This window comes from Peromyscus maniculatus, chromosome 8 (assembly GCF_049852395.1).
Source record: "Peromyscus maniculatus bairdii isolate BWxNUB_F1_BW_parent chromosome 8, HU_Pman_BW_mat_3.1, whole genome shotgun sequence".
In the NCBI taxonomy this organism is placed as follows: domain Eukaryota; kingdom Metazoa; phylum Chordata; class Mammalia; order Rodentia; family Cricetidae; genus Peromyscus; species Peromyscus maniculatus.
The window spans coordinates 104,459,074-104,486,102 of record NC_134859.1 but is presented as its reverse complement, the minus strand read 5'-3'; the positions used below and the strand labels follow the sequence as shown (position 1 = coordinate 104,486,102).

The following is a 27,029-nucleotide window of genomic DNA, read 5'->3' as shown; positions in this document are numbered from 1 at the left end:
TACATAGTGAGACCAGATCTTGAAGCTTTATTTACTATCCCAATTGTAAAAGTGTCAGCTCTTATGGAAGACATCAACAGTACTTAAGCATCCTCTCAGACAGGATAGCCGCACAGAACCCACCAGGATGATGGGTTTTCTTTATTGTAACTGTCAGGAAAACCACAGCAAAAGTCCCCCAGTAAATATTCTTTACTTCCCTAAATATGCTTTTATTAATTGACAAATGACAGTCTTTACTTCATTTCATGACACGTAACTGGCCACTCCTTGCTAGGAATGGTAAGGTAAGAGAACTTGTTCAATAAAGCATTTCAAGAGAAGTTAAGTCTCATGCCAAGTGTGTGTGGTGGTGTCTTCTCACCTTCCCAGCATTCTCGAGACAAGGGCAGGAGCACTGTCTGCTGTACTAAGTCTAGGCCAGCCAGGATTGCATAGCAAGATCCTATCTCGAAAAGACTGGTGCATTTTAAATTGTGTGCTGGGCACTCTCCATAACCCCAACACTGGAGGCAGGAGGGTTGCAAGTCCAAGGCCAGCCTGGGCTACACACAGTGAGACCCTATTTAAAACAACTGTGTCTCAGCATCCTCACTATACATCTGAAACTCATTGCCATGACCACACATGGAGCGGCACCTGCTTCCTGTTCCTAAGTGGTGAAGTACACTCCGTAGCTAGCAAGAATCCTGAGTGACACATGGCGATCAAGGCAGGATCTCTCCATGAGAACGAGGACGAGGGAGACATGATTGTAAGGAAACGAGGAAGGTGGGTGGACAGACATCTCTGAAGGGGATTCCCTTATTCTGCCAGCTTTAAACTGCCAGGACCTGTAAACTTTAATACCAACTCCGCCCGACTTAACAGTGTTGGTTCTTTCGTTTTCCACACTCAGCATCATCCAACGGCTAGGGCATGACAGGCAGCCACGTTAGCCGGCTCTGCAACGCGACCAGCTGCGTTCCCTGGAGACGTGGGCTTCGTCAAATACTTCGGTAGTCAGAGCCTCGGGCCACAATGGCAGCAGCGTCCCACTCCACAGTGAAGAATGAAATGGTTCCAAAAAACCCGAATATCACCATGACCAGGAGTTGCCAGTGGAGGAGGAGGTAGTTGCTGTAGAAGAAAGCCACAGCTGCGCAGATGGACTAGAAAAAACAAGAGGAATCACCGAGTGGACCGGGGCCTCAGCAGCTCCCGTCAGCCTGCTGCTTCTGCCCCAAAGAACACCTGCGCCTGGTGGTGCCCATGGAGACAGACTTCACTGGTCACCAGCTCACGACTGTACCCAAACTTGCCTGACAGCCACAATCAAGGACGCTGTGGGCGCTACAGAAATACGATAAAGTGCAGTGTGAGAAGTGTGGGTCTGGGCGATGAGAAGGATCTTGTACCTTTCCCGAGTGCAGAGACCAGCATGAAAATCTCACCCAGCTGGGCATGGCGGCGGCACACGCCTTTAATCCCAGCACTCAGGAGGCAGAGGCAGGAGGATCTCTGTGAGTTCGAGGCCAGCCTGGGCTACAGAGTGAGATCCAGGATAGGGCTACACAGAGATACCCTGTCTCAAAAAACCAAACACAGCCACGAACCACTCTCACCCAGCCGGGCCGCTGCAGCCGGGCTCTACTTCAGTCCTCTTTCCGGGGTGCCCAGCTTTCACTGGAAACCCACGGGAGGGGTGGCAAGGACGTGACGAAGACAAGGACCGCAGCGCAATCCAGAGGTTACCTGGACGAACTTGAAGACTGCGAAGGCTGGCGCGCTGTCTTCCGAGTAGAGGAAACCCAAAATGCTGAGCAGCTGCGTGTTGAAGCAGCTGTCTCCCAGGCCCAGCAGAAAACTGCAGAGAAGGGCGACTTCTTTGCTGAAGAGAAGAAAAGTAGACACAGGACTGGAAAGACGGCCTAATGGTTAGGGCATGTGCTGCTGCTGCTGCTGCAAGGGGCTGAGCTTGGCTCCCAGAACCCACTTCCAATGCCCAGAGGACCCGACGCCCGCTTCTGAACTCCACAGGCACCCCACATGCAGATACATATAATTTAAATAAAAAATAGGACAGGCACATGCTTTTAATGCCAGCACTCAGGAGGCAGTCAGGCAGACCTCTGTGAGTTCAAGGCCATCCTGGTCTACATACTGAGTTCCAGGACAGCCAAAACTATCTTGAAAAACCAAAAATAATAAAATTTTAAAAAATGAAAAAAAATTTTTTTGAGACAGGGTTTCTCTGTGTAGCTTTGCGCCTTTCCTGGAACTTGATTTGTAGACCAGGCTGGCCTTGACTCACAGAGATCCGCCTGCCTCTGCCTCCCGAGTACTGGGATTAAAGGCGTGCGCCACCACTGCCCGGCAAAAAAAAATAAATCTTTAAAATAAATGTAATGTGTAGCACCAATATTTAGTACCACTAGAATGTAGAAACCACACTCCCAACAAAAGCAGTTCACACTTGTTTTTGTTTTATTTGGTGAAGGGGCTGCTGGGGATTGAGTCCAGGGACTCCCGATGCTAGGCTCTACCACTGTACTACTTCTCAGCCCTGCTTTGCGACAGGGCACCACCACAGAACCCAGGCTGGCCTGGAAGGCATGACCCTCCAGCCTCAGCCTCCTCAGAGCTAAGGTCACATGTGCACACATACCCCCAAAAAGAACAAATGAATACTAACATTTTCTGAGGCCTTTTCTGTGGTATTAGGGATTAAGCCCGGGGCCTTCCAAATTCCAGACAAACATTTCACACTCACAGTGTTATGAATCCAGCCCACTTACTAGAATTTGTACAGTAAGAAATTATGCTTAAATGCAGACCTTTGCATTCTTTTTTTTTTTTTTTTAAGATTTATTTATTGTGTATGCAGTGTTCTGCCAGCATGCCAGAAGAAGACGCTAGATCTCATTACAGATGGTTGTGAGCCACCATGTGGTTACTGGGAATTGAACTCAGGACCTTTGGAAGAACAGCCAGTGCTGTTAACCACTGAGCCATCTCTCCAGCCTGACCTTTGCATTCCAGTAAACTCTGATCTACTCTCTTTGGAAAGCAAAGACTGCCTTTGGGCTGGGCTCCCTTGGGTTGTGGGTTTATCCAGACTCTGCATCTCTAATGAATTACGAGTCAAGGCAATGAATCAACAGCCTTACACACGAGGCCGACCACTCGGCTGACGGTCTGCCTCGGCCATTCCTCTTTGACCCTCCGCTAACACTGGAATGTCACTGCTCAAGATGCCGAGAATGAAATTCTGATCAGATGTCTCTGCACTCCTGCACAGATCAAGGGATGCTCTGGCTCCCTGCTTTAATTCCTCCTGGCTCCATCACCACTTGACACATGACTACAGAAAGCCGACAGACTCTGAGGAGGACTAAGTGCTCCACTTCAAACCTCCAGCCGTCCACTCCTCCCGCCCACCCTTAAACCACTCGGATACCTGGGCCTGATGTACGCACTGCTGTTAGTTCCCTCCACGGGGGCGATGGGTGCATCTCCAGGCATGTTGAGAAAGATCAAGTAGAAGGCGACAAAGTGCACCAGTGTGCCCAGCAGCACGACTGGATTTCTGCCGAATCGATTATTCTTGCTCAGCAGACCAAAGAGGCTTCCACCTGTAGATGAAGACATATGAACACACCAGGTGGTGGTGCACGCCTTTAATCCCAGCACTCGGGAGGCAGAAGCAGGCGGATCTCTGTGAGTTCAAGGCCGGCCTGGCTACAGAGTGAGTTCCAGGATAGACTACAAAGCTACACAGAGAAACCCTAGCTCGGAAAAGTAAAAAAAAAAAAAAGACACACGAACACTTCAAAGTCTCCACCCATCCCAGAACCGGTCGCAGGCTATAATGTGGAGGCAGGGAATCAACTCTCAGATGCTTGTTGTATCACAGCTTGTCCAGGAGTCATGACTGGAAGCAATCACTGTGAAACTGTAGACTGCCATAAGCGCACGGAGTGGTGACAAATGCTTCCAGGAAGGGCCACCCGTAAGAGCTCGGTGCCAAAGCCACTGGCATGTGTTAGTCCTAATGACTGAGGAGACTACGGGACGAGGAGCAAAAATTCAAGGCCTGACCCAACGACAGTGAGTTCAAAGCCAGCCTGGGCAACTCCATGAGATTCTGTCTGAGAGTTTTAAAACTGGAGTAGGGTAAGCAGCTAGCTCAGTGGTGGAGCGCTTGGTCTAGTATACACAAGGCTCCAGGTTTAATTCTGACCATGAAAAAATTTAAAATGTTAGCAGTTAAAAAACTTTTTAAAAAGATTTATTTATTTATTATGTATATAGTGTTCTGTTTGTATGTATGCCTGCAGGCCAGAAGAGGGCACCAGATCTCATGACAGATGGTTGTGAGCCACCATGTGGTGCTGGGAATTGACCTCAGGACCTCTGGAAGAGCAGTCAGTGCTCTGAACCTCTGAGCCATCTCTCCGGCCTGTTAAAAAAACTTCTAATGTAAGCCGGGCAGTGGTGGCACATGCCTTTAATCCCAGCAGAGGCAGGAGGATCTCTGTGAGTTCGAGGCCAGCCTGGTCTACAGAGCCAGTTCCAGGACAGGCTCCAAAGCTACAGAGAAACCCTGTCTTGAAAAACCAAAACAAACAAACAAAAACAAAACAAAAAAGCCTACTAATGTTGGGCTGGAAAGATGGCTCAGTGGTTGGTTAAGAGCTCATGTTGCTCTTTCTAAGGACCTGAGTTCAATTCTTATCACCTATATCAGATGGCTTCCAGTTGCCTATAAGCCCAGTCCCAGGGGAATCTGACACCTCTGACCTCTGTGGGCACTCGAATTCATGTGCATATACCCCCCATACACACAATTAAAATAATAAAGATAAATTTAACAAAACAAAACAAAAAAAACTTAACGTAAACAGGGTTTGGTGGTATACACTTGCAACAAGCTTGTGACTAGCCTGTTGTATATAGTGAGTTCCAGGTCAGCCCAGAGCCACACAGAGCAAGACCATCTCAGAAAAAAAGAAAAGAAAAGTTACACAGCTCTGTGACACAGTGGGGGTAACTGTGGTTAATGACAATTTCTGGAGGTTGCAAAACAGCTAGCAGAAAGGATCTGGCAAGTCCCATAACACAGAGAAATGGTAAGTACTTCAGGCACTGATGTGCACGTCACCCTGCCCTGGGATCTGGCGGTCACACAATGAGACGCCACACTGCACCCAGCCACCTGTGCCCACATTGCCAGCACAGCCCCTCTGGAACACAGCTTGGAGTCCCTATGCTCTGCTAACCTGCATTCTTGTTCTTCTTAATGAACAACAGAGTACACAGCGTTTTCCTGGATTCTGCGAGCTATTTCTAACCCTGAATTTGAAACCAAGTGAGAGAGGGTGGCCTGGGGACCCCCAGGCTTGTGATTGTCTGAAGTGTGGGTGAGCTGTAGGACTGTCACGGGCACGTAGAAACTGCTTTTGCCGACAGTGCCAACTCACCTGTGCCCCCGGGAAGCTGAAGGCAGGGAAGGCCTGGCCCCACCCTTTACTTCCCAGCAGTCCCTGCTGCTCTGCATGCAGGTGCGCGCGCGCGCGCACACACGCACACACACACACACACACACACACACACACACACACACACACACACACACACACACACACTGATCACTACGAGAGTCTGTGGAAACTGAGGGGACCCAAGCCTCAGTCTGTCTCATGAGCTGTCTCATTCCAGCCCAAAGCCAGGAGTCCTACAGTACCTTTCCGTCAGTACCCTAGTCCAGACCACACCAAGGTACCAGCAGGTCTCTAGCCATCTATCTAAACTGTAGAGACAGCAGAGCCCTGCAGACAGTCGCCCTGTATGACATCACCCCAAGCACGAGCACTCACTCCATGAGAACCCGGCTGTCCCCTCAAGCAATAAGGAATTCTTGGAACCACCTTGCAGAACCAGAACTCTAACAGCTGACCATGGTGTAACCAAGGCTGCCGAACAGCACACCTCCTGCCCAGGCCCCATCACTGTGACCAGGATTCTGATCCCATCACCCAAGAACAAGGAGGGCTGGGGTGGGAGGGGTGGGGGGTTCGGGTGTCACAATGGCTTCCAGCCTATCCAATAAATTGCGAGCTCTGAGGTTAGGGAGAGACCCTGTCTCAAAGAAATAGATGGAGAGTTATAGAGGACTCTAGACACCCTCTATTGGCCTGTGTGCACACACCACATATATACACAAATAAGTTAAAATAGTGATGATAGAAAAATAAAATATACCATTTGGATAAAGAAGGTGAAAACACAAACTTAAGGACAGAGACTTAAGATAGACTTAAGATTTCTATCTTTATTATAACAAAATGTTTTTGTTTTTCTTTCTTAAGTAGCCCAGGCTGACCCCAAACTCACTATACAACCAAGGATGACCCTGAATTCCTCTATTATCCCATTTCCATCTCTGAAGACTCAAGAATGCAGTCATGAATCATCATACCTGACTCCTCTTCCTTTTTTAAATTGAAATAGGGTCTCTTTTTATTGCCTACACTAACACTAACCTTGAACTCCTACAGAACCAGCTTTCCAGCCTGACTTTGAATGAAAGGGTTTTTTGTTGTTATTCTTTGTGACAGTTTTACTATGTAACAGCCTTAGCTATCCTAGAACTATTTATGTAAACCAGGCTGGCCTCGAACTCAGAGACCCATCTGCCTCTCAAGTGCTGGGATTAAAGGTGTGCACCACCACTGCCCAGCAAGTAAAAGGTTTTTAAACTAAAAAACAAAATGCAAACAAACCTACCTAAAATTTCTCCAATGCCGATGAAAATTCCAGAGAGTCCAATAAGGCTTTTCTCTTCTGTCCCAAATTTGTTTACGGCACCAATACAGGTCCCGTACACCCCAGAGAAGAACGTCAGCTCCAGACCTGAGGGGAGAGAAACCAACTTTACAACAGACAGCCACTGTCTCCTTTCTGGACTTCTGCTTGTGTCTAGTAGCAGTTGAGCTTGACACATGACAAAACCACAGAAACCAGGACTCAGAGGCGAAAGTGCTTCCCACGGGGCAGCTTTATGCTACATAAATGACCAGACAGGCCTCTGTGGAGGGTCTGTCCCCACTTTTCCCCCCAGGGCACTCTTGAGCAGGGAGAAGTGGGAAATACTTAGAAATATAGAGGAGAGAGAAACACAGATAGAAACATAGGATAGCCTCGGGAGGGCCTGGGTCAAAATTCACCAACCCCTCCTGTCACTTCTAAAGGGCTATTTATAGAAATGCCAAGGGGTGGAGCAAAACACCTCCCCCTGGCACAGCCAAGTGCAGATCCTTCCAAACACCTGGTGACCATCCCCTAATGCAGCCCTGCTGTGTAGAGCAAGCTCAGATCTCACTAGGAAACCTTTGTGGGCTTCCACAGTCCTCTCCGAAAGCCTACAGGACACTTAATTCCCCACAAAGTGACTTTGCAGGCACAACCTTCAGGTGATGGACCCACATAATGGTCCCTCATGATGGGATCAAGCACTCTTTTTTTTTTTTTTTTACATTTATTTATTTATTACGTATACAGTGCTCTATCTGCATGTACACCTGCAGACCAGAAGAGGGCACCAGATCTCATTACAGATGGCTGTGAGCCACCATGTGATTGCTGGGAATTGAACTCAGGACCTCTGGAAGAACAAGCAGTGCTCTTAAGCGCTGAGCCATCCCTCCAGCCTGGGATCACTCTTACAGGACACACCAGAGTGGCTTGCTTCCTACTCTTGTCAGCCCGGTGACCACACAGCAGGATGACAGCCAGAACCCTTCCCAGAACCTGACCATGCTGGCACCTGCTCTCATTTCCTAGGCTCCAAAACTGCTGTTTGCAGCTGCTGGTGTTTTTGAGACAAGGTCTCACTCCGTAGCTAAGGTTGGTCAGTATGTGCCACAACATCAGGCTCAAACTGGGTTGGGGTTGTTGTAAGGTTTACACTTTAGTTTACGTGTCAGGTGTTCTGCCTGTAGCTGTGTCTGTGCACCATTATGTGCAGTGTCCACAGACGCCAGAAGAGGGCGCTGGATCCACAGGAACTGGAGTTACCTGTGAGCCACCATGTGGGGGCTGAGAACCAAACCTGACCCCTAGAAGAGCAACAAATGCCTTATCTGCTGAACCATCTCTCCAGCCTGTTTTTGTTTTGTTTTGTTTTTTCGAGACAGGGTTTCTCTGTGCAGTTTTGTCCTGGTACTCACTCTGTAGACCAGGTTGGCCTTGAACTCACAGAGACCTGCCTGGCTCTGCCTCCCTGGGACTAAAGGCGTGCGCCACTGTCACCCAGCTCTCCAGCCTGTTCTTTGGTTTGCCCTCCACAGCCCTGAGCCTGCTAGGCAAATGCTCTGCCACTCAATTACACAATTACCTCCCAGTCCAACCACAACTTTTTTTCTCTTTTCTCTTTTTTTTTTTTTTTTTTTATTCTCCCACACTGAATTAGGGCGGCCCCTGTGATTGGCTGTCACCAACAGAACAGAGTAGAAATGCTACAAGGCTAGGTCCAGGACAGACCCTCAGGAAAGGTTGTTCAGCTTTTCCTGTTGTCTTTTTGGGGCCTTTAGGCACTCCGAGGCTTGGCCCTCCTGTCAATCACATGGAGATCACACAGAGGAGGAGGTCAGATAGCTATGTAGAGCCCTGATGCTACATGAAGACTGACCGACAGTGTGACTCAGCCTTCCATCAGACACCAGGAAGACACCAGACATGTGAACAAAGCTGTGTCGGAGGCTCTGGCTGCAGCTGCCCTCCGAGAGCAGCCTGGGGAAGTGGCATGGGGTCGCATAGGCAGTTAGAGCAGAGAGCAGCTCGCACCTGTGTAGGCAGTCGTGACACTCAGAAGGAGCATCTCCTTTGTGACACATAACTTCAGAGACTTTTCTGGAAGAAGAAAAATTGGGCAGACTTAGCTAGATTTTAATTGGCAACCAAAAGTTCTAAAAACCATCTCCTTCAGCCAGAACATTCTTCTCATCGCTGTAGCCAGTAAACAAAGAACCCAAATTTTCAGATTAAAATGCATGAGGCATGAACTAAGTCTGCCCTGTAAATAGAATGTTTATTTCAAGTGCTTAAATATGTTCTGGAGACACACTGTCCTCAGTGTGTTTTTAGCTCTTAATGACAAGAGGGGAGGGGGAAGAAACCAGAATTTCACAGACAATAAACACTTGAGCAGACACTACAGACAGGCTACACAGGGAGTCGGTCAGCAGAGTCCTTGGGTTGGAACCACCTGGAGCTTCCTGACCCACAGAGACCGACTGCAGGCCCAGGGCTTCCCTGTCCTGCTATTTGCAGACTGTGATGTCTGCCTTTGCACTGAGCTGTGTGCATGAGATCTGCAGGGATGAGAATGCATTTCTAAAAAACACCCCCCCTCCCGCCCCCAAAGATAGGGTCTCCCTCGGGCTCAAACTGTACTGGAACTTACTACGCAGTACGAGACGGTCTGAACAAGTCCCTCTCCCTGGCACTTTCTCCAGAGTCAGGCTTACAGTCCTAGATTACCATGCACGCAAAATTTCATCTGAATTTGTCTTTTTTTTTTTTAGACAGAATCTCCTGTATCCCAGGCTAGTCTTGAATTCCTCAGTAGCTGAGGCTGACAACTGAACCTCTTGTGACTCAAGAATTGGAATTACAGGCTGAAATGGAAGGATCCATAGGTTTTCAGGCAAGCCTGGGCTACACAGTGAAAAATCAGCCTAAAAAAGTTGCTAAATTGCAGTTCCTGTGAGTTTAACTTCAGTCCTCTGACCCCCTGATCACAAGTGGATATTCTGGCAGACAAGTTCCTAGACTACAAACCGGAAAGCCAGAGTTCCAGCAGTGGTAAGTCCCATTTTAGTCAGGAACCCAGCTATAACTTATTTATTTACAACCAAACGCCAATTTGTAATTATGAATGCATCTCTGAAACACAGGAAGTGTGTAAAAGCCAACTTAAACAGCTCTAATGACAGCATCCACATCCTAGGTCCTTTCTAAAAACAGGCCTTGTGCCATGTGACCCAGGCCACAGATGACGAGATCAAGAATCTCCACGCTGGCAGAAGGGACCTAACAACTCATAAATCCCCAAGGGGCACAGGCACTGGGAAGTCCTGAGAGCTGATGGCTTACAGCAGGCTGCTCCCATGGAGAAGAACGGCCTTCGCAAGGGTCTCTCCTGGGAAGCAAAGAAGCTGAGAGGCTGTGGGCAGAAGCTGGAGTCAGAAGCCCGTCTGTGTCTGAGGAAATGCCCGATCTGTGTGAATCACTGACTCTGCCTGCTAAGTCAGCCCCGGCTCAAACCTACTCCATCCACCTACTGGCCATCTGGCTGGCCCTTGGGGGTACTTCCTGACACCTGCTGTCCAGTCAGTAAGAGGGTGCTTGTTTGTACAAGTTCCAGCCTCGACACTGATCATCACATTCCCAGCTGCTAACCGCTAAGCTGCCCACTCCCAACCTCAGGAGCAAGGAGTGCTCCCCATCTCCATCTTACGGCCAATGGGTACAATTTCCTCCATGCTCCAGGAACTGTTTGGTTACTTGTGAACAGTTCTGAGTGGACTCATCCAGGTCCTGGAAACCTCTGCTTTCTTCTCTGGAATGGAAGTGTCAATCTCGGCCTACTACAGAACCCTCCAAACCACTCGTGAGCATGGCAGTAAGGAACCACACGGAAAGTTTACCCGAGTCTATGGCCTGAAAAAAATCCTCAGTGGGCAAGTGCAGCTGCTCTCAACTCCAAAGTCAACACACAGGGTCCCCACACCTGAGCCCCCCCCCCCAGATGGGCATCATTATCATTGATTTTTCACACCCTACATCAGAGACACTGGAGGAAAGACTAGCATATTTTAGAAGTGCGTACCTGGAAGACTGAAAACACTGGGGGTCATCAGTCCAAAGTTACCAGGGGGAGGGGAGGCAAATGCTGAAGGTGTTCCCGACTAGTTCTTGCATTTCAGACAGAGAATACTTACTGAACGCATCTACTGCCTTTGTCACGTTGTTCTGGGCAGACCTGGGAAAATAAAATCAGACTGTTCCCCCTTGGAAACCACAGCGAGAACAAAAGCAGCCTGTGATCAACAGCCACCCCACTTCTGTCTGGATTTGTAAAATCTGTGGCCTCAGGTGGGTTTGCCGTCACACTCCCTTAATTTCAGAGTCACAGGCAGGTAGATCTTGAGGAGTTCCAGGCCAGCCTGGTCTACATAGTGAGTTCCAGGGAAGTCAGAGTTATACAGTGAGACCCTGTCTCAAATCAAACCAAACCACACCTCTGGCTCTATGTGACCCGCCAGGTAATTCCAATGAGTCTCAGTGTTCTTTGCTATGAGGGACTCATCTCGGCCCTGGTCTCCAGGGTGCTTATTGTGCCTCCCAGAATCTCCTCATTCTGAACAATGGGACAAGACTTTCTCCTAATGAATTTACTACACACACTCGCTCATCTGTCTCCTTTTTAAAAAAGACACTTGAGTAAAACAGAAATATTTTTGTTGCTATTATGGGGCCCACAAGGGTGGAAAGAACTGACTCCTGAAAGCGTCCTCTGGCACGGGTGTCCTATGTCATGACCCACGACTGCCTACATGTATACTTATAAACAAATAAATGTATTAAAAATTCAAAGTGAGCCGGGCGTGGTGGCGCACTCCTTTAATCCCAGCACTTGGGAGGCAGAGGCAGGCGGGTCTCTGTGAGTTCGAGGCCAGCCTGGGCTACCAAGTGAGCTCCAGGAAAGGCACAAAACTACACAGAGAAACCCTGTCTCGGAAAAAAAAAAAAAAAAAAAATTCAAAGTTTCTGAGCAGTGGTGGCGCACGCCTTTGATCCCAGCACTTGGGCGACAGAGCCAGGTGGATCTCTGTGAGTTCTAGGCCAGCCTCAACTACAGATCAAGATCCAGGACAGAGCCGGGCGGTGGTGGCGCACGCCTTTAATCCCAGCACTCGGGAGGCAGAGCCAGGCGGATCTCTGTGAGTTCGAGGCCAGCCTGGGCTACCAAGTGAGTTCCAGGAAAGGCGCAAAGCTACACAGAGAAACCCTGTCTCGAAAAACCAAAAAAAAAAAAAAGATCCAGGACAGGCACCAAAAACTACACAGAGAAACCCTGTCTCGAAAAACCAAAAAAAAAAAAAAAATAAAATAAAATAAAAATAAAGTTAGTAAAGATCTCCTGACATAAGGATAAAAACACAACTATCCCATGGTTAGAGCACTCTGGTGTTCTCTTACAGGTGTATTACTTCTACCACCTCTAAAACTAAGTCCTATAAGAGCAGGGTCCTGTCCTCTGCTAGGGTTGGCACATGGTCAGCATTATCTGCAAAACAAAGGCCCAGAAGTTTCGAGACCGCTGATCAGGCTGAACATCGTTCCTAAGAACTACACTTTCCCATAGGTACCCATGCCCTTCTCCAGTACCTGCTAACTAACGCTACAGTGCTGAGAACCAATCCCAGACTGCACTCACACAACACAGTAGGCTAGCCTTGTTAGGTGACATCATCTTATGGCTCCACTGTCATATAGCAGTCTGTCACTAACAGAAACCTATTGTGCTGTGCATGACTGTGTGTGTGTGTGTGACATATACTCAACTCTCCTCTCCTTCACTTTAAATACTCAGTGCAAGTTTTCTCTTTTTTTTTTTTTTTTTTTTTTTTTGTTTTTCGAGACAGGGTTTATCTGTGTAGTTTTGGTGCCTGTCCTGGATCTCACTCTGTAGACCAGGCTAGCCTCGAACTCACAGAGATCCACCTGCCTCTGCCTCCAGAGTGCTGGGATTAAAGGTGTGCGCCACCACCGCCTGGCCTACAATGCGTACGTTTTAACAACAAATGAAAAGCTGTAAGAAAACTCTTCCTAATTTACCAACTCAAAGACAAAATTAAGGGGCTGGAGAGATGGCTCAGAGGTTAAGAGCACTGACTGCTTTTCCAGAGGTCCTGAGTTCAATTCCCAGCAACCACATGGTGGCTCACAACCATCTGTAATGAGATCTGGTACCCTCTTCTGGCCTGCAGACATACATGCTGCATACATAATAAATAAATAAATAAATAAATAAATAAATAAATAAATAAATAAATAAATCTTAAAAAGAAAATTAAAATTTTAATTTTTTCTTTTCCCCCACCTTGAATCTAAATGATACTGCAGACAAATCACCTAGGATTTTTGGTTTGTATAGCTTTTGAAACAAGTGTAACATAGCCCAGGCTGGACTTGAACTCGCTGTGCAGTAGAGAGTGACCTTCAATTTCTAATTATCCTACCTCCGCCCCGAAGTACTGGGATCACAGGCATGTGCACTATGCTTGGCGACTGTCATACCCGAAATAATGTCACTATTGAAATATGCTGAGGTGACTGGGTGGTGCTGGCACTCCTGTGGGACCCCAGCAGCAGAAGGCTGATGCAGGAGGGTCTCAAGTCTAGGCTAGCCTAAGCTACGTAGTGACAGCCTGTCTCAACATCAGAAAGAGATGTGCTCAATAGTTACAGCATCGGAAGCCTCCTGTTCAGATCAGCATAGGAGCCTGGTCCTTGAGAGCTGCAGGGGCTTTGACACTGGCCCCCATCACAGCATGGGGGGGCTGGAGAGCTGGGCCACAAGCACAGGACTGAAGGCATCTGTCCCCTCTCCTATCGGCCCAGCCTCGCCCGGGGAAACTGTGGCCTAGAGACAGGACAGGACATTTGCTACGGTGAGGGTCACCTGCAGCTGTGGAAGGACTGAAGGACCTTTCACGGCCTCTCTTCTCTGTCATCCATGAATCTCCTCCATCTTTGTTTAAAAGGTCCCCCCATGTCCGTCTGTCAGAGAGTATCATGTCAGCCGTGGTCAATAGTCTAGTAATCCCTAGACCACAGCTCAAAATCTACTGTAACATGAAGAAGAATGTTCCAGGCGTCTTACTCAGTGGCTTCCATGTCCTGGTCATCGCAAGACTCTTCTTCTCCAAGGACATTCTCAGGATCTGGTTTCCGAATGAGAAAGAACAGAACTGTTCCCACGAGGCTTATCACCGTCAGGGCAATGAACACTGTCCTTCGGTCGTTCTCTAGGGACAAAGGAGAGAGGACGGCACAGGTGAAACAATGCCAATTAGTGCCACGCCCTTGTCGCTAGGCAGCAAAACACTTCCTCATTACATTTTTCTTTTAAGGCATCAGTAAAAATTTAGGAAGAAGCAGCAGCCACTTCCTTCGTCTCTCAGATGGAGAAACACTGACAAGCAGACACAACAGGACCAGCACAGAACCGCCTCTTCTAACAGAAGGAGGACACAGGTCCAGCCGCTGACCGACCACTCACACCCTCGGGAGCCTGGCTAGCACGTGCACCCTCACCGTGACCTCTGCTTTCTTGGAGGTGCCCTGCAAAGCACAGCCATGAACTCAGACCTTCATTTAATAAATCTGGGGCAAAAGCTTAGGCACAGCAAACATCTGAAGGAACTTCAGTGTGCTAAAGGTCACTGGGATGACAGAGCAGTGACGGGCATTTCTGGAGAACTACTGTTCTGCTTTCAAGACCATGTCAATAAAGCAACGTGAATAAGACCAACCTGAAATTTGAGTTTTCCCTTGCCAGGCAAAATATATGTAGAGATTTCCAAAGAACAAGCTGTTGGGGAGAAAGGGAGAAGATGCTGGCGAATCACTGGCATCCTGGGGGTGGGGGTGCTATGTTTACTTATTTATTTGAAACGGGGTCTCTGGCTGGCCTGGAACTCAAGAGATCTACCTGCCTCTGCCTCCGAGTGCTGGGATGAAAGAGGTCGGGGACTGTGCCCATTCATACTTGGGGCTTTTAAAACATCACTCGAATTATTTGAAGAGGGAAAGAGGATAGTGTAGAGAACTGCCTGCCCTAGGTTACTTAACAGTATCAACTCCACCGGACTTTTTCTGAGTCGTTGATCGCCCAGATGCACATGACAGTGACCTGACTCAGCACCGCCCTAGAGGCCTTGACTCACTTTGACACGTGGGACTTACTGGGACTCTCCACGTACTGGAGACAAACTTAAGCTACTTTTAAAATCCTAAAATTTAAGGACTCTGTGAACAAGCGTGTGACTCAAATAGCCACCTCCAACTGTTTGGCAGACTTTCCTGAGGAACGGCCACTCACGGATTCTCCTCTTTCCTAACCAGGCACCGTGGGGTGTACCTATAGTCTCGGCTACTTGGGAGGCTTGAAGCAAAATAATCACACCGAGCGGAGGAGGAGTTCAAGGCCAGCCTAGTGAGATTCCCAATCAGCCTCAACCAAACAAAAACCACACACATCCCTACCACCAACTAAACGGTCAAACTTAAGTCTTGTGAAAAACCAAGCCTCTTTTTGAAAACTGTTTATTACACTTGGTTTCTGTATGGGGAGGAGGTGTGCCAGTGCCACCGCAGACAAGCGGGGTGAGAGGACAACTGCCACCTCCTACCACGGGGGCCTTGGGACAGAATTCAAGTCATCAGGTCTGGTGACAAGCTTTTATCCACGGAGCCATCCACGACCCCCAGGCTGGCCTTGAACTCACTGCGTCCACCTGCCTCTGCCTCCCGAGTGCTGGGATTACAGGTCCATGCACTATTCCTAGTGAAACTCATGGTCCTGAGCAGAATGACTACTGCGCTTTTTCTTAGGAAACATCTGCACACTGTACTGTTCAGAACCGGTGCCACCGTTCGCTCTTCTGAATTTGGTGTATTTATTAATAGCTATCAGGCGGGGCAGCGGGACAGGAAGGACGTGGCTAAGGGACTACAGATAATCATATCTACATGGGTTAACTTTTAGTCTCCCTTTTCTCATCTGCAGAATACAGAAAATACCTTCTACCTCCTAAGTCTGTGTGAAGAGAACATGAAATTAAACCAATAATGCAAAAGGCCTAAAACACAGAGGCTGCTACATACACGGAGGTTAATATTTTGTTTGCTAATTTTAACTTTTAGGAAAACAGTTCCATGTGTTTTATGTAATTCATAGATATGAATCTGCACCCCACACAATAAAGAGCTGTAAATGATGTCAGAAAGAAACCCAAGGACAGACTGAGCTCCACAGAGATGATTACCTAGACTGTAAGAGTGCCCAGAAAATGCCGCTGTTTCTCCCGATTGTGTGCTCATCGGAATTTATTGTCAGGCAATTTCCTTGTGCTGTCCAAAGTACTAAAATTCAAACCAAAAGTTTATCAAAGGAATGACATCAGGCAGTCTCCCGTGCTAACATGTAAACAGCACCCATACCCCGGGAAAGCAGGTAAAGAGCAATGCTCACCAGCAGCTGCAATTCCAATGAAAACAGACGCTGTGTAGAAGGACCATGGGAAAGGCTGGATAAAAACGGCAATGTACATGCTAAAATACAACAGGTCAGGGCATTACAGTCAAACAGTACATGAAAGAGAATGCTGAGCATGCCACCCAGGGGCCAGCTCAGAGGGTCTCGTCCTTAACTTCGACCCGGAAAGCACTTTCTTGGTTTGGGCTTTTGGAAAGGGATAAATGTGAATTGGTTTTGGATTTTCTTTTTTCCTCCAGAAGAGCCCAGGCCTCTGTGTGTGATGGGCGAGTGCTCTGCCATTGAGCCTTCTGCAGCCCAAGCCACTCAGTGCTGTTCACCACCTAAAGCCTGTAAATGCAGATTTCACAGGTTTGCAGCAGCTTCTGCTATGAGCTCAATGCAGGAAGAAGCTCGAGCCACAGACATTTCTCGATTTCACATAAATCTGCTCACCAACTTTAATAGAAAGGAAACTTATTTCAAGGAAGGTTCTTTTCAACCTTAACAGAAGGAGATTTGTGCATTCTAATTATTGAGAGTAAGACAAAAGCTGGTATTTGCCAGACACGGAGGAGCCGGATAATACCAAACTTTAAAGGCCGAGCCAGGAGGATCGGCGGTTCAGGGACAGCCTGGGACTGGGCTATAGTGAGACCCTGTCTCAAACACAAATCCACCTTGACACACACTGATGAGTATCAGTTAGAAATACAGTGTTTCTGAGCAAAAAAGCACAGCACCGAATCCCTAAAATAACTACTTTCTACTGTGCTTGAAAGATGGGCTCAAGTGTCCTAAATTAAACGAGAGAAGAGGAGAAAGAGCCACTCACCTGTAAAACAAGCCACTGACAAACATCGAGATCTGAGGTCCTACAATGGCAACCACGGACGGAGTGATCAAATTGGAAGCAGAGAACACGCCGTAAATAATGGCCAAGCTGCTCACACGACGTACAGAGAGGAAAAGAACAAAAACCTTCAGTAATATCTCAAAAGTTCACTCTTCCAATTCTACTTAGGGCCAGCCAGCCGGACGGCTCATCAGGTCAAGCCTGACGACCCAAGTTCAGTCCCCAGAACCCACACTGTGGAAGGGGAGAACCAACTCCTGAAAGTTGTCCTTTGACCTCCACACTCACACTGTGGTATGTCATATATGTGTGTGTGTGTGTGTGTGTGTATGTATATATATATGTATGTATGTATGTATGTATGTATGTATATGCGCACAAAATAAAATAATGTAAAATTCTATCCGCAATATGTAAATTTTTAAATTTTGTAGAAAATTCCAGACTTTAGTCAGAATTGTTTATATCTTCAAAGACCACATTAAAGTTTTCACTTATGTAACATACAGAAATATACATTTACTTTATAAATATATTAGTTATTGATGGATAGATGTGGTCCTACTATGTAGCCCTGGCTGGCTTGAAACTCACTGCACAGCCTAGGCTGAGCTTGAACTCACAGCAATCCTGCTGCAGTGTTCCAAGTGCTAGGATTACAGGAATACAACCTAACACTGGCTGGTTTTTGATTGTTATGACAGGGTCTCTAAATCTAGCCCTGGCTGGTCTCAAACCTGCAGCAACACTCCTGTCTGTCCCAGGACACTGATGGGATTACAAGCACGTTCCACCACATCTGTCTTGTATTGAACATTTGTATCATGTTTCTTTCAGCTAGCTTGCCTATAACATGATTCCAGGTACTTTTTGTTGTTGTTGTTGTTGTTGTTTTGTTTTTTTCCAAGACAGGTTTTCTCTATGTTGCTTTGGAGTCTGTCCTGGAACTCACTCTGTCACCCAGGCTGACCTTGAACTCACAGAGATCCACCTGCCTCTGCCTCCCAAGTACTAGGATTAAGGGCATGCGCCACCACTGCCCGGCTCCAGGTACTGGTTTTGACAACAGAGAATATTACCAAGCTCTGCGCTGAGGACTTCACAGTCCTCCTCCTCCTCCTCCTCCTCCCGTCTAGACGCTATAGGAAGAAGGCATTACTACACAGCTTCACTTCATAGAAAACAAAATTGCAGTGAGTGAGTCGCCTCAGTTCAACCGGTCATTAGGTCAGGATCCAGCCCTGGAGATCTGTTCCAGGGGTCTAGGTTAAGCAGTCTATTCCACTACAACTTCTGGTAGCTGAATGGCATTTCTTTGCTATAAATAACAAGTGGAGTTAGAATTTCCTTACACTAGGATTTATTTTACTCACCTGAACATTTTTGGGTCACTTCTCAGCCCTATTACATATACACAATTTAGTTATACAAATACGTTATATAAATGTATAGATTAGCTATGTGGACAGTTGTTACATCACTATATCGCCAGGGCTGGCCTTGAACCCACAATTCTCCTGCTTGAGCCTCCCATGTCCTGGGATCACACACATACACAGCAGGCCTCAGCACCCCACTACACGTCTCTCCCCCCTTACTACACCTATTTGTTTCCCTTTTCTTTTGTAGACAGGGTCTCTCTGCACAGCTCTGGCTGTCCTGAAACTTATTATAGTAGAGGCTGGCCTTGAACTCAGAGGTCCCCCACCTCGCCTCCCAAGGGCTGGGATTAAAGGCTACATACACCACCATATCCAGCTTACTACATACATATATCTTGAACAGAGGGGCACTTAAGCCATCTTGAAGGTCCTGGTTTCATTTATTAGGCAGTGCTTAAATCTGCAAATTCAAAGGAAATATTTCTTTGGCTTCCTTAAGTTGCTCGGATATGAAATGTATTCTTTCATTTGTTCTTTAAAATACACAGAAGATACAATGCTACAAAGCTCCAATGGTGCTAACCGCCTTAAAAAGATGGACACCGACTTCCGCTTATCTTCAGACACCATATACTAGATTTAGGTAATAAAGAGCCAAAATAAAGACTTTGGGGCCCGGCGGTAGTGTCACACACCTGTAATCTCAGCACTCAGGAGGCAGAGGCAGAGGCATCTGAGTTTGAGGCCAGCCCGGTCTACAGAATGAGTTACAGGGCAGCTGGGGCTACACAGAGAAACCCTGTCTTTAAAAAAAAAAAAAAAAAAAAAAAAAAAAAAAAAAAAAAAAAAAAAACCCTTACAAAAAAAAAAAGCTCTGGATTTCGGGAACAGGTAACAACAAACCTATAAGCAAAGAGAAATTAAGAAAAGTAGCCAGGAACAGTAATGCATGCTTGCGATCCCAGGCTGAGTGAGCATGAATGGGTTCTAGGCCAGCTTGGGCTACGGGGGAAGATCTTACTTCTCTTTCTAGTTTTGTTTTGTTTTTGTTTTTTGAGATAAGGTCTCTCTGTCTTGGCTGTCCTGGAACTCACTCTGCAGACCAGGCTGGCCTCAAACTCACAGAGATCTGCTTGTTTCTGCCTCCTGAGTGCTGGGATCAAAGGCAAGAGCCAGTACCCTGCCTCTAAAGTCTTTAAATCAATCAAATTTAAAGAATGTGTATATAACTCAATTTCACAATTCTGTAATGTATACATACTAGGGATAAACATGTACAATTCTTGTCAGTTAAAAGTTTTGCTTTTGCCGGGCAGTGGTAGTGGCGCACACCTTTGATCCCAGCACTCAGGAGGCAGAGGCAGGCAGATCTTTTGAGTTCAAGGCCAGCCTGGTCCACAGAGTTAATTCCAGGACAGCCAGGGCAACACAGAGAAACCCTGTCTGATAAAACAAAAAAAATTAAAGAGGTTTTTTTTTTGTTTTTTTTTTTTTTTTTAAAAAAAAGTTAAGAACCCTGAGCTAAATGAGGTAGTGCATTTGGTTAATCCTAGGACTCAGGAAGCAGAATAGGATCTCTAATTTTGAATAGCCATTTTGAGGCCAACCTGGTCTACAGAACAAGTACAAGGACAGCCAGTGCTATACATAAAATCTTTGCCTCAAAAAACCAAAACAAATAAATAGATTAATAAATAAGACTAGCCAGAGTTACATAGTGAGAATGTCTCACCAAAAAGGAAAAAAGCAGCAGTTGCTTGCCCTACTTATACACAAAGACTGGAAGAACCAGCAGGACAAACTTGGAACATTCTTAGAGAACAGAAACACAAAGCTCGGCTGCCGGCCTCGCTTGGCCTCTGACCCTGCTAACCACAAAGCAACTGCGTGTGTCCAATTTGTCTAGTATCTCAGCGGTGGGTAAAGCCAGGTTGACAAAGGCCCCATGGTCACCTTCCTCACAAACACGGGGTGAGGGCTCTCTATAGCCTGGCCTGAAGGATGCTAAATTCTTTGATGTAAGTTATTTTGTGTATGTGTGTGTGCATGTGTGTGTGCGTGTATGTGCGTGTGCCCTGAAGCCAGTTCTAGTGCTACAGGCTTCTACTCTCAGCATGAGGGAGGCAGAGGCAAGAGGATCAGAAGTTCAAGGTTCTCCTGTGTTAGCTGTGAGCTCAAGGCCAGGCAGCGTCAAGGCTACATGAGAAGAAGAGGTAGAGGATGTACATACCCACATTATTTAGCACATTTCCAGCTATAAACCCAAAGTACTTCAGACTTGTGAAGTTTTCATTTTCTCTGCCTATAAAATTGGACCCGGACAGCATAAAAACCCAAAAGCTTCTGATGAAATTACAAATTGAGGCCAGGTGGTGGTGGTGGTGGCGGCGGCGGCGGCGGCGGCGGCGGCGGCGGCGGCGGCGGCGCAGGCCTTTAATCGAAGTACTGGGAGGCAGGGGCAGGTGGATCTCTGAGTTCAAGGTCAGCCTGGTCTACAGGGTAAGTTCCAGGACAGCCACAGGGAACCCTTGTCTTGAAACATCAAACCAAACCAAACCAAATTACAAATTGAGAATGTAATCACAGCGATTATGAAATTACAAAGCCATGAAGATCCAAATTTCAACTGTTTAGGTTTGGAATGGAACTGACAAGACTAGCATGCATACTGGATAGGAAGCACTACACTGTCTTTATTGTCAAGATCCTATCAAAGAAGCTGGGCTCAGCCGGGCGTTGGTGGCGCACGCCTTTAATCCCAGCACTTGGCAGATCTCTGTGAGTTTGAGGCCAACCTGATCTACAGAGATCCAGGACAGGCACCAAAGCTATACACAGCGAAACCCTGTCTCAAAAAACAAAACAAAACAAAAACAACAAAAAACTGGGCTCAGAAAAATAACTTGCTCAAGGCCGCAAAGCACTCAAATTCTGAAGCTAGGCTTTCAATCCCAAAGTCTAATTCTGCAGAAAATCTGAAGTCATGATCTTAAAAAAAAACAACAAAAACCTATCATCACATTTACTTATTTTTGGGATGGAGGCATGACCAACATGCCCGGCCTATTATTTATTTAGGGTCACATTTTTAAATTTATGTATGTGTAAGGGTGTATTCCTGTGTGGAAGTCACATGTCAACCTGCAGGAGCTGGTTCTCTCCTTCCTTACATAGGTAGCCTTGGTGGCAAGGGTGGCCCTAGGTGGCTGGCCCTAAAGTAGGAAAAAGGGACAGATTTGACACAGTCACTGCTTCTCAGAGTTTTGAATAAAATCCAATATAAGTACAAAAGGAATTACTACTATCCAGTTACAACACTTCATTGCTGGTTTTCCTGAAGAGATGTATGGAACTACGACATGCAAAGTAAAATCATGCACACAGTACAATACCTGGTATATCCACTGCCATGAAAATCTGTGCTATTTAAGCTCCTGATGACAGTTTGCTGTGTGGAAGATAAAACTAGTCAACGAAAACGCCTTGCCACCTCCCTCCCCCTTGGAAAGCCTAAGTTCTTGGAAAATGCTATGATTCACAGTGCTCACTATCTACCGCCCAAGCCCACCTTGAGAGGAGAAAAAGAACTCAATTGCGGAACACAAACCCGAGACCCTGAACTGGCAACCAGCTGTAACTACATTGGTTTTTAATGCCTCAACCACCCAAGCATTAAACGCAGAGTTTAACGCGGACAAGAATTAGAGTAACTATGGCCAATACTCAAACTCCAAGCCGCATCTGAGTAATAAACGCCAGTGTTTAACACCCCATAAGGGAGAAATGTCTGACACATGAAATCAAACTAAATCATAGAAAACAAGGAAAGGCAGGTTGAAAAACAGGAGGTGCACTCTTGGCGTGGTAGCGGACATCAACGTTTATTGTCACAACTGGAGTGCATTCCGATAGGCATTTCAAAGGAGGGAGGACAAATTCCAACTCACCGCCACATTTCCACAAGTTTGAAAGGCGGTGAACATAAACATAAAGGCAACTCCTAAAATAACGATGTTGAAAAGCTTTTTAGATTCCGGGGACATTTTGGCTCCGCTTGGTCGGAGATCAGCAGCGGCCCAGGGCAGTCACCTCTCCTCCTCCTCCAGCCGAACCCCCTGACAATCCTGAGGGAAGAAACGAGATGAGAGAGCCAGGCAGCCAGACTACCGATCTCCAGTCCCCGAATGGGAATCGCGGACTTAGAAGAAAGTTCTCCCCACCCGCACTTAGGACACTCCGGGGACGGGACCGACTTGGGAGGAGACCCGGGGCCGGCCGGCAGCAACTCCAAGCCGCAGGGAGGGGGACCAGGGGCAAGGACGAGTTCCAGTAGCCGATGGGGCCCGCCCTCCCGGCCTGACTCACTGCAGGTCACGAGAACGGTCAGCTGACCACAGAGCAGGCGCAGCGCCCGCCGGGAAATGTAGTCCCGGGCGGCGGGGGGAGGTGTGAGCCTGCGCAAGGCGACGAGCGCGTGTCTCACTACTCGTCCCTTGGGGGGGAGTGACCCCGAGTGCAGCGAGCTAACCACGGGAACGGCCAGAGTTGGGGGGTGCGTCCGAGGTGGCCAGGGGCGCAGAGAGGCACCTGGGAACAGGAGAACCCGTCTGACGGAGGCGGGGCAGAGGGCTGGGCAGGAAGGTGCGTGGAGCCCGGGTATTGGCGTGGGGGAGAAGGCGGGGTCCGGCGGGGCGCGCTTCCCTTCCCTCCCTCCGCGCTCCTCCCCCGGCCTCGCCGGCGGAAAGAGCATTTGGCGGGCTTTCTAACTGCCGTCGCCGGCCGCTCCCCCCCCCCCCCTCCCCGCGGCAGTGACTGCGCGCTTTCTGCCCGCCCGCCGCGCTCTGCGCAGGCGCGCGCGCGGGTGGGGCGGGGCGCGCGGCGGCGACGTTACGGAACCCGGCGGGCCGGGCCAATCAGGAGATTCATTTCCGGGTGGCGCGGGCGCCATTTTGTGAGGGCGGCTATAAAGGCGCGCTGGGGGCCGGCCCGCCCGTTCAGTTGCTGTCGGGAGGCTGCAGCGTGAGCGCCCGCCGTCGGGGACGGCCGTGCTGCTGCTGCTGCTGCGCCCCGCGGACCCACGCGGACACCAACCGCCGAGAGGCGCGGCCTGCCGCCGCCGGCCGCGGCTTGTGCGGAGAGCGGGCGCTAGGCCCCGGGCCGCTTCCCAGCCATGAGCTACGGCCGCCCGCCGCCCGATGTGGAGGGCATGACCTCCCTCAAGGTGGACAACCTGACCTACCGCACCTCGCCCGACACGCTGCGCCGCGTCTTCGAGAAGTACGGGCGCGTCGGCGACGTGTACATCCCGCGGGACCGCTACACCAAGGAGTCCCGCGGCTTCGCCTTCGTCCGCTTCCACGACAAGCGCGACGCCGAGGACGCCATGGACGCCATGGACGGCGCCGTGCTGGACGGCCGCGAGCTGCGGGTGCAGATGGCGCGCTACGGCCGGCCGCCCGACTCGCACCACAGCCGCCGGGGCCCGCCGCCCCGGAGGTACGGCGGCGGCGGCTACGGGCGGCGGAGCCGCAGGTGAGCGGCCCGGGGGGCCCGGGGGCGGAGCGGGCGGGCGGGCGGCGGCGGCCGCCGGGCTCACAAAGGTGCGCGGAGCACGTGGAGCGGGCCCCTCCCTCGCGGTCGGCGCGGCGGCGGGGCCTGGCCGCACGGTGCGAGACCCCGCCTCGCGGCGAGGGAAATGGCGCCTGGCAGCCAGATAATGGCGGCGGGGCGGGCGGGAGGAGCGGGCGGGGCCGGGCCGGCGGCCCGCAGCTCACCCCGGCGCTCGCGTCCCGCCCGCAGCCCACGGCGCCGTCGCCGCAGCCGCTCCCGGAGCCGGAGCCGTTCCAGGTCCCGGAGCCGCTCCCGGTACAGCCGCTCCAAGTCTCGGTCCCGCACTCGGTCGCGCTCGCGGTCCACCTCCAAGTCCAGATCGGCGCGAAGGTCCAAGTCGAAGTCCTCGTCGGTCTCCAGATCCCGCTCGCGGTCCAGGTCCAGGTCGAGATCCAGAAGCCCTCCCCCCGTGTCCAAGAGGGAATCCAAGTCCAGGTCGCGCTCCAAGAGCCCCCCCAAGTCTCCAGAGGAAGAAGGAGCAGTGTCCTCTTAAGAAAATGGTAATGTCTGCAGGAACCCGAGACCCACCCTGAGTCCCGTGGGGTTTGAAGTAGGTTTTTTGAGCCATGCTAGCGTAAGAGTGACTCCTGGTGTTAAAGAGTACTGCTCTGAAGTTACTCGGCTTTGGGAGTGATGCTGAAGAGGGGTCTTCAGAGAGGATTGTGTAAAGCTTAGATAATAATGGCTGTTTCATACTGTTTGAGACCTATTAATGAAAATGACTATTTCTTGCTGTTTTTATCCAACGTCTGCATTTTCCCCTTTAAAGCTGCGGTCTCCTGTTTGATAAAAGAATATTGGCCAGTATTGCAGATTTTAACTGATTTGGCTGATCCTCCAGGGACCAGTTTCTGTGGGCGTGTATTGGAGCAGGTTTGTCTTTAAATGTTAAAGATGCACTATCCTCATAGAGAAAAACAATCAGTTCAACTGTTGTTGTACTGACTGGGACTTCTTACTCTAATGGATGTGGCACACGAATTGCAATTAAGAAGCAATGAACTTTTGGAACCCCAAAAGAAAGTTACAGGTATTGCACTGGGTGGGGAAAGGATAGTGTGTCTTTAACTCTCAAATTGTTTGGTCCTATTTTTTTTTTAAAGGAAAGGGCCCTAAGTAGCTGATTAAGAACATCCTCAACTGCCAACGTTTCATTTTCAAACATCTTAAAGTGTAGACTAATTTCTGATAGCAAGTTTTGTTTGGATACAGCCCCACCCTGCCCTCCCGCTTTTTCTTTTTTTTTTCCCCCCCCTTGCCATTTTTCTTTTTGCCTTGGTTATTTGACCAAGAATCACATTCAAACTTGTGCTGGTGGTAGCCTTTAGGAGAATTCTCATTTGGGCCTTTAAAAAACTGATGGCCAGGTGGAACCTTGTGTAACCTACTCGTTTCACCCGAGCCTTAGTGAGTACGGGCCTGAAACTGAAACCATTTGCACTTTGGTGCCTTTGCAGTGGTAGAAGGTAAGCTGAACCTTTCTCTTTCCAAATCTAGATGGATCGGCAGACGGCTTAACAGAGGACTCTGGAAGAAAGGACCACAACTCAGTCCATCGGTCCATGGAAGAGTCCTTGGAACAAGCAACTGGCTATTGAAAAGGTTATTTTGTAACATTTGTCTAACTTTTTACTTGTTTTAATCTGCCTCAGGTGGCAAACTTCATTTTATGTGCCATTTTGTTGCTGTTATTCAAATTTCTTGTAATTTAGTGAGGTGAGCGACTTCAGATTTCATTATTGGATTGGATATTTGAGGTAAAATTTCGTTTTTGTTTATAGTGCTGACTTTTTTTGTTTGAAATTAAACAGATTGGTAACCTAATTTGTGGCCTCCTGACTTAATAAGGAAACGTTTGCAGCCATTACACACAGCCTAAAGCTGTCAGCAGATTGACTCAACATTGCCTTCACTCCTTAAAATTAAAAACCTACGAAAGTTGGTGTAATTCGTTTATATATGCTATTTACCTTCAGGTCTAAATGATAATCTGAACCCAAATTTGTATAAAGACTTTTCAGGTGAAAAGACTTAATTTTTTTTTGCAAGGATTGTTTACCAAACCCAATTCTAATCTCTTCTCTTGTGTATTTTTGTGCACTAGGCGCAGTTGTGTAGCAGTTGAGTAATGCTGGTTAGCTGTTAAGGTGGCGTGTTGCAGTGCAGAGTGCTTGGCTGTTTCCTGTTTTCTCCTGATTGCTCCTGTGTAAAGATGCCTTCTTGTGCAGAAACAAATGGCTGTCCAGTTTATTAAAATGCCTGACAACTGCACTTCCAGTCACCCGGGCCTTGCATATAAATAATGGAGCATACAGTGAGCACATCTAGCTGATGATAAATACACACCCCCCTCCCCTCAAAAAAATGGTAAATCTGATCATCCTCATGTATGAACTTAATCAGAAAATGTTAAGGAAGCAAATGGTTTGTAACTTTGTAAGTACTTAAAACATGGTGTATCTTTTGCTTATGAATATTCTGTACTATAACCATTGTTTCTGTAGTTTGATTAAAGTGTTTCTTGGTGTTAGCTTTTTTGAGAAGATGTCCTGGTCTTTTTTTCCTCTGTTCAATCTAAAGACCTATGTAGTTAATTACCTTCAGTGTTGAGTAGGAGTATGCCACTTAGACCTAAACTCATTTTCTTGAGGATTTAAAAGAGTCACATTCTCAGCCAGGCGGTGGTGGCACATGCCTTTAATCCCAGCACTCGGGAGGCAGAGGCAGGCAGATCTCTGTGAGTTCAAGGCTAGCCTGGTCTACAGGGCGAGATCCAGGACAGGCACCAAAACTACACAGAGAAACCCTGTCTCAAAAAAACAAAAATAAATAAATAAATAAATAAATAAATAAATAAATAAATAAATAAAAA

The 27,029-nt window shown here is 48.2% G+C and overlaps 2 protein-coding genes across 15 annotated transcripts; one reads left to right on the top strand and one right to left on the bottom strand.

Annotated features, from left to right (window-relative positions):
- Mfsd11 (major facilitator superfamily domain containing 11) lies at positions 1-23,925 on the bottom strand. 11 transcript variants are annotated; one of them, XM_076543800.1, is made up of 14 exons: positions 23,787-23,925; positions 22,495-22,671; positions 21,940-21,995; positions 17,145-17,252; positions 16,307-16,386; positions 16,101-16,197; positions 14,586-14,644; positions 13,934-14,078; positions 10,986-11,026; positions 8,827-8,892; positions 6,769-6,894; positions 3,440-3,614; positions 1,735-1,870; positions 1-1,151 (listed from the first exon to the last, which is right to left on the bottom strand). In XM_076543800.1, exons 2-14 carry the CDS (start codon positions 22,588-22,590, stop codon positions 987-989), a joined length of 1,350 nt encoding a protein of 449 aa, XP_076399915.1. In that variant the 5' UTR covers positions 22,591-22,671; positions 23,787-23,925; the 3' UTR covers positions 1-986. The 11 variants fall into 11 exon arrangements, with proteins under 11 accessions (XP_076399915.1, XP_076399919.1, XP_006998132.2 ...); XM_076543804.1 differs by having other exon boundaries at positions 16,307-16,361; XM_006998070.4 differs by lacking the exon at positions 23,787-23,925 and adding an exon at positions 22,913-23,402.
- On the top strand, positions 23,574-26,700 carry Srsf2 (serine and arginine rich splicing factor 2). 4 transcript variants are annotated; one of them, XR_013041990.1, is made up of 5 exons: positions 23,574-24,079; positions 24,347-24,657; positions 24,927-25,030; positions 25,655-25,759; positions 26,262-26,400. XR_013041990.1 is itself a non-coding variant. In XM_076543807.1 (3 exons), the coding sequence occupies exons 1-2, from the start codon at positions 23,718-23,720 to the stop codon at positions 24,648-24,650; spliced, it is 666 nt and encodes a 221-aa protein (XP_076399922.1). In that variant the 5' UTR covers positions 23,574-23,717; the 3' UTR covers positions 24,651-24,657; positions 25,655-26,700. The 4 variants fall into 4 exon arrangements, 2 of the variants coding, with proteins under 2 accessions (XP_076399922.1, XP_076399923.1); XR_013041989.1 differs by lacking the exon at positions 24,927-25,030; XM_076543807.1 differs by lacking the exon at positions 24,927-25,030 and having other exon boundaries at positions 25,655-26,700.
- Positions 26,701-27,029: the final 329 nt, after the last annotated feature.

What these genes read in the sequence shown, in the direction of transcription:
- Mfsd11 (XM_076543800.1), bottom strand. Translation starts at nt 22,590, where the DNA reads ATGTCCCCGGAATCTAAAAAGCTTTTCAACATCGTTATTTTAGGAGTT. An exon ending in GTCAGTGGCTTGTTTTACAG is followed by an intron (nt 16,387 to 17,144) that starts GTGAGTGGCTCT and finishes GTTGTATTTTAG; the next exon opens with CATGTACATTGCCGTTTTTA. An exon ending in CAGGACATGGAAGCCACTGA is followed by an intron (nt 11,027 to 13,933) that starts GTAAGACGCCTG and finishes TTATTTTCCCAG; the next exon opens with GTCTGCCCAGAACAACGTGA.
- Srsf2 (XM_076543807.1), top strand. Translation starts at nt 23,718, where the DNA reads ATGAGCTACGGCCGCCCGCCGCCCGATGTGGAGGGCATGACCTCCCTC. An exon ending in TACGGGCGGCGGAGCCGCAG is followed by an intron (nt 24,080 to 24,346) that starts GTGAGCGGCCCG and finishes TCCCGCCCGCAG; the next exon opens with CCCACGGCGCCGTCGCCGCA.